The sequence below is a fragment of the Condylura cristata genome, unplaced genomic scaffold (genome assembly GCF_000260355.1).
Source record: "Condylura cristata isolate star-nosed mole 26May11 unplaced genomic scaffold, ConCri1.0 scaffold00017, whole genome shotgun sequence".
NCBI classification, from domain to species: domain Eukaryota; kingdom Metazoa; phylum Chordata; class Mammalia; order Eulipotyphla; family Talpidae; genus Condylura; species Condylura cristata.
Genome location: NW_004567118.1, coordinates 22,545,845 through 22,557,470, shown reverse-complemented (window position 1 = coordinate 22,557,470; position 11,626 = coordinate 22,545,845). Strand labels below are relative to the sequence as shown.

The 11,626-nt window shown below is 35.7% G+C and overlaps 1 protein-coding gene across 1 annotated transcript in view; it reads left to right on the top strand.

The window, feature by feature from the left end:
* AKAP10 (A kinase (PRKA) anchor protein 10) overlaps positions 1–11,626 on the top strand; it is a 48,113-nt gene that overhangs the window by 20,456 nt on the left and 16,031 nt on the right. The window contains exons 5-9 of the mRNA XM_004684567.2: positions 1,472–1,570; positions 6,055–6,139; positions 6,927–7,050; positions 8,073–8,209; positions 10,821–10,965. Coding sequence (XP_004684624.1) covers positions 1,472–1,570; positions 6,055–6,139; positions 6,927–7,050; positions 8,073–8,209; positions 10,821–10,965 — 590 coding nt within the window. The remainder of the gene's footprint in view (positions 1–1,471; positions 1,571–6,054; positions 6,140–6,926; positions 7,051–8,072; positions 8,210–10,820; positions 10,966–11,626) is intronic.

The window sequence follows — 11,626 nt, the reverse complement described above, 5'->3', positions numbered from 1 at the left end:
CCTGTACTTAGCATGTGTGTCCTTATAGTTCAGGTGAGTCATAATGGCATCTTGCTTATGATTTTTAAATCTATTTACTCTGCCTTCGGAAAATTTATTTCATTTACATTTAAAGTAATAAATATTATATAGGCCTTTACCATCTTCTTTTCTTGGTGTCTTTTGTCCTTTTCCTGTCTTGCTCTCTTCCTGTGTGTTTTGTCATTTTTCTCTAGTGACATGTTTTAGTTTCTTTTATGTAAGTATTTTCTTTGTGGTTACCATTAATCTTAAGTAAAAGATCTTATAATTACAGTGCTCTATTTTAAGCTGATAAACAATTTCATTTGCTTAAAAACTATGCATTTACTTTTCCCTGGTCTTTCCTCTTCCATCTGGTACTTTCTTAACACAAATAGATCATTTTAATTTTTCTATAAAACAGGGATAATAGTCTGCTGATCCAGGAATTCTCAAAATACAGTTTGCACTCCTTTGAGGGGAAGGGGAAGTTCCCCTACTTTTTGAAGGACTCCATGTAGCCAAAACTACTTTTGTGATGATTCTAAGATTTGTCTTTTTACTGTGTTGACATTTATAATGATGATGCAAAGCAATGTGGGAAAATCTTCTGGCATCAGACCACAAAATACTTCTAGTTACTTCTAGTCATTATATTTTCTTCACTGCCAAATACTCCCAGTAAAACTAAATGGCACTTTTACTTAAAGATGTCTGTGGAGCAGTAGATAATTTTATTAAATCTAAACTGTATACATCTCTTTTTAGTGTGTGATGAAATGAGAGGTGTCTTTTCCTTGGATAATAGTTTTCACTAAAAGTATTGTTTATGTTAACTTCTAGTGGTTTAATAGTATTAGCTTTTAACTCAGTCAGTACTCTTTCTTTTACTTATCTCTAGCTATAACTCATATAAACAGAAGCTCTTTAGCATACTCATTAAAAAGTTCTGAGATTAAAAAGTTTGACATTTCATTGTATTAACTATGTTAAAGGTTGTTGAAAATGAGATGAATGTTCTCATGAATATGAAATAATTTAATATTTTAAATGTGGATTTATAGGCAGTTTTTGAGTTCTAACTTTTATATTGCTATGTAACTTCAAAGTGAGACTTTGGAGAAGAGACATAGAAAGAGAATGTTCATAAGTTGCTGTTAAATAATAGGTTCACTTAGGGATGTGGAAGGGGTAATTGACATAAAACTTCTCTGTTACAGAAGATAATGAAAAAGCAACATTATGATGGATATTTGCTGTAGAATGAATGGATGAATACATGAAAGAATGACTAAAGTTATATATTATGCATGTATTCTTATGCATAATATGTTTTATTATACAAAAATAAACATGTATCGGATGTGTATTTGGGTACACAGCAAACAAAGTCCTGCTCTTTGTGATTATAATCCATTATTTATGCAAGTTGCTTTTTGATTTTTGAAGTTGTCCCCTTGTTTTCTTGCAGGTATAGAACAAGATGCAGTGAATACCTTTACCAAATATATATCTCCAGATGCTGCTAAACCAATACCAATTACAGAAGCAATGAGAAATGACATTATAGGTAGGCAATGCTTGAAGCTATAATTTAAAAAAATTACTTCTTTTGGTTATTTGTTGAGAGTTTTTTTTTTTTTTTTTAATGAAAATGGAATTTAAAAAATGGAATTCAACATATCCCTTCCTAGTTTGTTTTCAGGGTGTTGTTTTTTTTTTTTAATTATATCTGATTGTAACTCAAAGACTTTCTTATATTGGACTCAAATTCTTAGACTTTGACCAAGAACAAGATAGCACACATTTACTGAGCACTTACTATGTTGCAGCCAAAATTTTAATTTCCGTGTATAAACTAATTTCATCTTTCCTAAAGAATCTTGCAATATAAATGAGGAAACTGAAACACAGAGAAGGTAAGTAGTCTGCCAAAGGTAACAATTCAGACATGGCAGTATAAAGATTTGAAACGAGACCTGCACACCTTAACTAATATGGTTTTAGTTAAACTGTGGTGGGGTTTTTTTCAACTATGTTTTGGGATCAGCATCCTGTCATGTCCTCACTCCCTTGCCAAAAATAAGATTAGAATGGAAAAATCAAAGTGTTTCACATTAGTAAGGGAAAACAAACTTCATTTCATTTTTTTTTAAGATTTATTTATTTCTGCATACAGAACTGGGGAACAGGCCAGAGGTGCAGGGACAGTGAGAAGCTTCACCAGAGACAGAGTGGGGAGCAGAACAGGTAGATCGGGGAAGTACACTGCTGAGGGCAGCAGGAGGTTGCTGGGCCATGTGGATTGCTTCCCGGGCCGAGATCGAACTGGCACTGAAGCAACCATGGCTCGCCTTCAGTGCTGTGTCCTAATCCGCAGCGCCAGGGAGGGCCCAATTTTTTTTTTAATTGCAAAATTTTAGTTAATTGTGATTTATGAAATAAAACATGTTATCCCACTTGTAGAAGACTCTTTCCTGTGTGAGAGTGTTTTAGTCCTTACCATAGGTATTTTATATTCATTCTTAAATTTGCCTACCATTACTTTTCAGTAAACAGCTATTGTTTATTTTGGGGTTTGTCAGATGCTGTATACATTGTTTTACATTTCTATCTCCTACATGGATTTGTATAACACCTCTTTATCTAATGGTTGTTGGTGGTTTATACTAGCACTTATATTTTGACATTTCACCTAGTTTTGTTGTAAATGTTGGCATGAGATTTTTATTGTCTTGTGTGATACCTTTATTTTTATGTGGAAATTTGATACTACAAATTGTAGGTACCAACTTTCAGACTTCCCTAGACCCTCTTTTCCTAATACAATTTACAGTGTCCTAACTGATTAGAATTTACTATTTGATAAATTGGTTGACTAGTCAATCTTTGTAAGTCTATTTATACTTACAAAGTCTATTTATACCACATTTTCTGAGGCAGGGGAGAAAAGGAAGGAGTTATAAGTTAAATAAAACATTTTAAAATGAAGCGCCACTGCAGTTCTAATTACCCTTTTCATAAACTTTACTGAATTAATGATATAATCCCATGAGGGGAAAAGTCTTCTGAAGGATCACATTCATAATTTTTACCAATAGTAGTCATGTAATCTGAGAAAGTTTTCATCCAATGTCCATTATTACGCATTTTAAAATACAGATTACCTATGTGTCTTAGGTAAGGCACTTTCCCTTTCTGAACTTCAGTTTTTGAGCCCTTTCCTGTCTTTTATTTCAGTTAGCATATTTTGATAAGCTGTATTTCAGCTTATCATTTGAAGTAGCCTCTACTTTCAATATTATTGTGTATATTATCTGCCTAGTTTGGTTCTGAATGCTATCCTTGGTTTTGGTGTTGTTCTCTATTAACAGAATGTTCAAAAATTATGTTTCCCCTGCTTTCACAAATCATTGAAATGGTAGAATTAAAAATTTTTAAAAGAATTTCTTTAAAGATTTATTTATTTATCCATACAGAACTGGGGTACAGGCCAGAAGTGCACAGGCAGTGAGAGGATTCACCAGAGACAGAGTGGGGAGCAGAGTAGGCAGATGAGTAGCAGTACACTGCTGAGGGGAGCAGCAAGCAAGACAGGAGAGGTCTGCTGTGCCATGTGGATCATCTCCAGGGGAGGGGATAGAACTTGCACTGGAGCAGCTGCAGCCAGCTGTAGTGCTGTGTCCTAATCCATTGTGCCACCAGAGAGGGCCCCCCAAAAATTTTTAAAGAGATTTATTTATGCATGTAAGAATTGGAGTACAGGCCAGAGGTGTGGGGGGGGGGCTGCAGTGGGTGGGTGAAAGGATTCACCAAAGACAATGTGGGGAACAACAGACAGATTTAACTGAAATACACTGCTGAGGGAAGTAGTGGGGGACACAGGAGAGGTCTGGCATGCCTTGTGAGGTCTGGCATGCCTTGTGGATCATCTCAGGCAGGGGATTGAACTAGTGCTGCATTGACTGTGGCTAGCTTCATAGTACTGTGCTTTAATCCATTGTGCACCAGGGAGGGCCCCTAAGAAAATATATTTTGGAGGTACAGTTGATAGAATTAACTGATGGTTTGGAAATGAATGCTAGGAGAGAGAAAGGGAGATCAAACATGGGTTCGACTTTTAAAAAACTGAATATCTGGGAGAGTAGAGTTGCCATTTATAAGATGAAGAATATATTGGAGGGAAAATCTAGCATTTGGTTTTAGACATCTAAATGTTGAATGTCAATTAGGTAGTTGATCCGTTAACATTAATAGCTCAAGATAGGAGGACCATGTTGGAGACATGTTTGCAAGCCATTGGTGTAGATGGGCTTAGACTCATGAGACTCTTATTACAAGGGAGTGAGTGTAATGATGGAAGATAAGGTCTAAAGATTGACTCTGGGACAGGCCTAACATGAAGTTCTATAGATTAAGAACCAATAAAGTAATAGCTAGTAATGTAGGCCCTCTTAACATCAATTGTATATAAAAAAAATAGTTTTTTTCTCCCCTGGAAACCAAGTGTGAAAAATATTTTGGGGAAGAAGGTAATCCTCAAATGTGTTCAGTGATGCTATAAGTAAGGTGAATACTAGGAATGGAATGAATTTGGCAACCCAGTAAGCAGCTAAAATCTTAGGCGAGACTAGGAGTGGAGACAGCAAATATGAACAATTCTTAGGTGTTTTGCTCTAAAAATGAGCTAAAAGGTGTTGTTAAGTCAAAAGGACATTTTATTTTGTTACAAGCATATAAGTGGTAACATGTAAGTAGTTACGTGTAAGTATGCAAAGTCTTAATAGCTGGTGAGAATAAGATGTTAGTAGTGAAAGAAAAGTTGATGAAAGAAAGGGGAAAATGCTATAAAAAGAATCTTAAGGAGGTAAAAGGGGATCCAGTGCTCAAATAAAAGGATTGCTCTGATAGAATGAAGACAGTTCATCTGTATGATGAGAATGTAGAATATGTGAGTAGAGACTAGATTAATAGAACAAAGAAAAGGTGATTTGGTTGGTGGATTTGGTGAGAGACAATGATAATAATTTTCTCATTGTATCTGTTTTCTTAGTGAAGTAGGAAGCGAAGTATCAGCAAAAAGAATAGGAGATGTTACAGATATTTAAGGAGAAAAGAAATAACACCATGTATTGTCTGTGAGAGTGCAACAGTAAGTGGACCAGGAAACCGAAGTACCATCCTTGGGTTTCATTAAGGTCCTGCTGAGGTCATGAACTTAAAGTGAAACCAGCGATGGTTATATAGTTTATTCCAGCCACTTTTAATAGCTAGCTAAACACCTTGTTGACTTGATAAATTTTGTGGAGGTAATTAATAATTTAGTATATTTTGAGTGTATACAGATAACATTTTGATAAACCTTTACAGGCAAATCTTTTCATAAATCCGTGATTTTTTTTAGGTTACAGCCGTAGAGTTTCTGATTGAAAGGATAGGTTCATTTTAAAGCTTATGCTAGAATTCTGCCAAATTACTCTATGGAGAAAAGATATGCCAATTTATACCCCCACTTATACAAGTGTCAGTTTTCCCAGGCCCTTACTCAAGCATCCATCCTATGTATTAGCAGTTAAACATGGATTGTTACAGCATTTTTGTGTCAGTTTAGGAGACAAAGGTGGGGGTGCCTCCTTATTCTTAACATTAACTGTGTGTGTTTGGTTACTAATAAGCATGCATTATTTTCTCATAGTGCCTATTTTGTATTAATTGGTACTTGACTTGTCATTTCATGTCCTTTTGGGGTATTCTTACTAATTTGTAGGTGCTTTTGACGTATATAAACCAATCATTTGTCATACCTAAATTGTCATACATGCTGCAGATTCCTCCTACTGTCACGCCCCCATACCTGTTTGCCTGTGTATTTGTTTTGAGATTGTTTTAATGTGTAGAAATTCAATGTTGTTATATCTTTTGGTTTTTGCTTTTACATACATGCTTAGAAAGACCTTCCCTACTTATCTTATAATGTACATGACCTAATCTTCTGCTTTGATTCACAAATGTATACAGTTTGGATTTTAATTATTTTGCCCTTTTCTTTTCCAGCAAAGATTTGTGGAGAGGACGGACAGGTAGATCCCAACTGTTTTGTTTTGGCACAGTCTATAGTCTTTAGTGCAATGGAACAAGAGTAAGTTATTTTCATACTTTCATATTTTGCATTCTTGGGAGTTTGGCTCAGTGTGAAGAATAGGCTTCAATAAAAACAAAATGTCTGGATATTTAATTATTTTGGGTCATATCATAGCAGACTCTAGGACTATCTTAATTAGTGGTTTCTAGTAAATGTAAGTTATATAAACTATTAAAAGTAAAACAAGTCTTCATTTTTAATGTTAGTGTCTCCTGAGTTAAAAGAATTTATTTTTAATTCTAAAGTCTTTTGAGGATGATTATGGCTGTAGTGCGAATAATAGAATTGTTTTATTTATTTAAACAATGCATGTCTTCAAATAGATTTTGTAATTTGTTAGTGCTGTTTTAGGCTGAATGGATCATATTTTATTAAATCATGTTGATTTAGTTTTTTAGATTAATTGCTGCATGCTCTTAAATAAATCTTATGTTTTCTTTTATTTAACATTTACGGAAAAGGTACTCTGTGCAAAGCACAATTAGATATAGTACCTGCTTGAAGGAAGTTGCAACCTAATATGAAAAATAAACCATGTTCTTTGGTTACTATAATATGAGGTATCATGTGTTAAATTATCAGAAGAGAGCTTCAAAGTCATTAAGAGGTGGGAGAGATTACTTACAGGGAGAGGAATTAGGACCTACACTATGAAAAAGGTGTCTTAACTTTGACCTAGTTTTTAAGTTACTCTAAGCACCATACAGAAAGAACATATTTTTTTCCCAGTTAAACTCTTTCCATGGTCATCCCCTCAAATTTTTGTTTTTTTGTCCATGTGCAGGCACTTTAGTGAGTTTCTGCGAAGTCACCATTTCTGTAAATACCAGATTGAAGTGCTGACCAGTGGAACTGTTTACCTGGCTGACATTCTCTTCTGTGAGTCAGCCCTCTTTTATTTCTCTGAGGTAAAGTCTGCATTTCCTTTCACACTCTAGAGCATTCCAGCCTTTAAAGTATAAAGGTTGGGACATTCTGTGGAAAATAACAGAAGAGATGTTATTTCCAAAAAAGATAAGTTGGGTTTAAATAATTTTATTACTGTTTTAACAACTGTATCTAACAATAAGAGAACTTTAAGGCAGTTTAGTCAGAATTTAAAAAAAAGAAAATTCATTGTAAAATAACAGTAATCTTGAAAAATCTAATAAATTTCTATTATAGGAGAATGCATGTTTTAATTTGAAGATTTTTAAAATAGAATTTACTGCTTGTGTATTAATATTTGCAGATGACTTCAGAAGAAAGAAAAGTAGTGCTTGCTTTTTTCTATCACATTACTTTTACTTTAGTAACTTGATAGGATTACTCATTGAAGTATTTGCAACAAGCAAGGAGTATATTGATTTCTTTGAGGCAAATAATTTAGTATAATCGTTATTTGTTAGATTTCAGCAAATGAAATTCTTTCTTTGCAAAACATATCACTATTAAGTAGAGATAAAGAGAAGTCAGCCTCACAAAGCAGTAATTTGGATATGGACTCGCATTCTATTTCTTCATAAACATACAGCTGTTGAGTTAATATGTTTTTTCATTCCCTCTCTTTGCGATAAGCTTGTCTGTTTTGTTCAGATTAATATGACTGCATGGAATGATGGAAATGATCAGATATTAGAGAATTGGTCTGTCTGGCTAGTTTACTCTTTGTATGTTTACCAGCAAGGAATACCTAAGGTGTCTTTACTGCAGTTTTTATTCCAGTTCACTAAAGTTTGTATCAGCTATGGTGTGGTTGTTTTTATTCTTTGTTTTCCCTAAAGGAATATTTTAAAATATTTCAGTCTTAAAATGACTAAATTGCTGACTGTCATTAACTGAGCAAGTCGATCTTTTTTCTTGAATCTTAATAGTTGGAACTTACATATTAGAGATAGCAAGCACAACTGTTCATAGTCTTATTTTCCTCTTTTGTATTTTTCCTTCCTAGTACATGGAAAAAGAAGATGCAGTAAATATCTTACAGTTCTGGTTGGCAGCAGATAACTTCCAGTCTCAGCTTGCTGCCAAAAAGGGCCAATATGATGGACAGGAAGCCCAGAATGATGCCATGATTTTATATGACAAGTGAGTTTTACCAGAATTGTCTTCAATATTCAGCAAATATTTACTGAGCATTTAATAAGTACTTGGGAAATAAAGAGTAATAAAGTCTGTCTCTGCTGTCAAGGAATTCACAGGGAGCAGCATAAAAACTGCTTTTCAGTATGGCAAGTAGGATGTTAGTCATGGAGTTCAAGGAAGGTTTCATAGATTGGGCCCTGAAAAAGAATTGAATTTTGCAGAGCAATCTAGGGAAAGGCATTGGCACAAGCAAAGTCATAGAAGCAAGGAGCAGTGTGGCACTTTGGAGAAACTTGAGTTTGGGTAGTTGAGAGGGAGGGTAGGAGACATGAGAGGAAAGTGAAACTAATTGAAATACATTGTAAAGGAGTTTTGAATAGGTTTGAATGTATAAAAAATGTCTGGTGCACATCTGCTGAGCCATAATACTCAAGGAACAGTAAGTTTTCATTAGTCTTCACTGAAAAAGAAAAGGTGACAAAAACTTCCATTGAACAGAATTGAAAATATGTGGTCAGTTAAATATGTGGTCAGTTAAGTGATAAGGTTATCACCAGTTCTATAGCATCTGGCGTTTTCTTTAATATTAAACTAATCTTCTGTAAAGAAAATTTTATTTGTAGCCATAGCAAGTGCCAAGGGATGGGCAAAACCCATTGATACTTGAAAGAAAGTTAAGGCAACTAGGTCAGAGATACTAAACATTAGTCTGAAGTTTCAACTAGGCTGTCTGCATAAGAATCACCTGGAAACTTGTTAAATAAGAGACTGATTCACCTGGAAACTTGTTAAATAAGAGACTGATTCAGCAGGGTTGAGGTGTGACCCAGGAAATCTTTTTTAGAAGATAATCCAGATGATTAGGTATTTAATCTGATGTTTACTTTTGGAGATAAGAACACTAAGTCCCAGAGAGATAGTGACTTTCTCCAGTTAGTGGCAGGCAAACTGGGACTGGAATGCAGTTCTTAAGGTTTGTCCACTATTTTAGTATAATTGTGGAAAATAATATATAAGGAGTAATGTTGTATGGATATTGAAATAGGATGAGTTTACTTTTAGAAATTTGGCCTTTCCCAGTGGTACAACAGGTTAAAACATAGTACTGTAAAGTTATCCACAGCCACTGCAGCATGAGTTGGATCCCTAGCCAGGGACTAACCCACATGGCACAGCAGATCTGTCTTGTCCCCCACCCCAACCCCACTCCCCTGAGCAGTGTGTTTCAGTTAGTCTGCCTGTTCTATTCCCGATTCTATTTCTGGTGAATACTCTCACCCCCTGTACCTCTGACCTGTACCCCAGTTCTTGTATGCATAACTAAAGTCTTTAAGTAATAAAAAGAAACTTGGTCTAGGGTACTCTAGAATTCAAGTCATGGAGGCATATTTATCATCTTATTTATTGTAAGATGGTAGACTCACTTTTTGTTTAGAAGACACTGATAACAAAAGTAAGAAAAGTTATCTTTTTCTGGAACGAAGTAATTACTAATAAGGTCCTGGCTGGAACTCAGTAACAGCACAGATCAGAGATCTCCTTTCCCACTGGATCACACTTTTACATTGGAACTTTTTTTTTTTTAAAAGATTTATTTATTTATGCATATAAGAACTGGGGTACAGGCCAGAGGTAAAGGGTGTATGAGAGGATTCACTAGAGACAGTGTGGAGCAGAACAGGCAGATCATATGAAATACACCCATGTGGGCCTACTGCCTGGCTGGGGATCACTTCATAATGCTGCACTTTTAACCCTTTCCGCCATCAGGGAGGCCCCTGGGAACTCTGTTGTCCCACTACCACTGTCATTTTGCAGAGTTCATGGTGCCAGATTTAAGTTTACCAGTTCCTGTTTGTTTTGTTTTGTAGATAAATTATAATGGGTCGTGAACCTTTCTGTGTTTGTATCATAGATGGGAGTAAAGAACTACTAGTATACTTGAAAGAGAATGTACATTTTTTTCTTCCTTTTTTGGAAGGCAGCTATGCTCACCACTAAACCACCAATGCCACTCTTCCTTTTTTGTATCCACTTACAATCATCTTACCAAAAACACTAGTAGCATAATATCATGCAATTAGAAATCTGTGGTTTATCAGTGATTATTCCTTTTCCTTTCTATACCCAATTATTGGCAAGTCCTGTTCTATTTAAATGCTTTGAATTTCTACATGTATGTTATGTATATCTTGTAATTGTATGTTCTCATTGCATCCTGTGGAGAGGTCTCTTTTGCTTTCTTTGTAGGGATGAGTTTACCACATTTTGCCCTGTTAAAAATCTACTCTGTCTATTAAATCCTGAATAAAGAATGGGTATCTGTTAAACATGTGTGATTCATTGGTTTCTTTGCCTCCGTTGTAGCTTGATCCTCGAAAATCTTAACCAAGAACTAAGGATAGAAGGCAGACAGGAAGGTAGCAAAATGACTCTGATATCTTTGGGGCCATGGGAAGAAATGTTGCAGCAGGATTTCTGTCACCTAACCCTGTAGTTTTAAATCTACAGACTCAATCAACTGATGTCATAGAAAATTCTCTGGTGTAAGTGCCAGAAGTTGCTTATACTTGCTGTGGAATTTGGTTTTACCTTGGCTATCTTTATGTGATAGGTACTTCTCCCTCCAAGCCACACATCCTCTTGGATTTGATGATGTTGTACGTTTAGAAATTGAATCCAATATCTGCAGGGAAGGTGGACCACTCCCTAACTGTTTTACAACTCCATTACGTCAGGCCTGGACAACCATGGAGAAGGTAACCAAGAACTTCATTGTACTAACCTACAAGAAATTTTTACTGTTGGAACCCAGGAAATAAAACATGGGAAAAGCCAAGCATAACAGGACAGTGGAAATTTGAAGCCAGTGCAGCATGGTGATTAAGAGCAGATTTTGGGGCCCTTCCTGGTGGCTCAGTGGGTTAAAGCACAGCACTATGAAGCTACCCGCAGCCTCTGTAGCATGAGTTCAATCCCTGGCCAAGGAGCTGACCCACATGGTATGGCAGACTTCTCCTGTCCTGCCTGCTGCTCTCCTCAGCAGTGTATTCCAGTCAGTCTGCCTGTTCTGCTCCCTGCTCTGTCACTGATGAATCTTCTCAACTCCTGCACCTCTGGCTTATACCCCAATTCTTGTATGTATAAATAAATAAATCTTTAAAAAAAATAAAAAAGAGCAGACTTTGAATCTGGCTTGGTATGTATCCTTAACCTTTTTAGGCTGAGTGATCTCAGGTAGGTACTGAATTTTTTTTTTTTAACAGATGGGTTTTTTTTAAAGATTTATTTATTTATGCACACAGAACTGGGGTACAGGCCAGAGGTGCAGGGACAGTGAGAGGATTAAAGGATTCATCAAAGAACAGGCAGATGTACTGAAACATACTGCTGAGGGGAGCAGCAGGTGGGTCAGTAGAG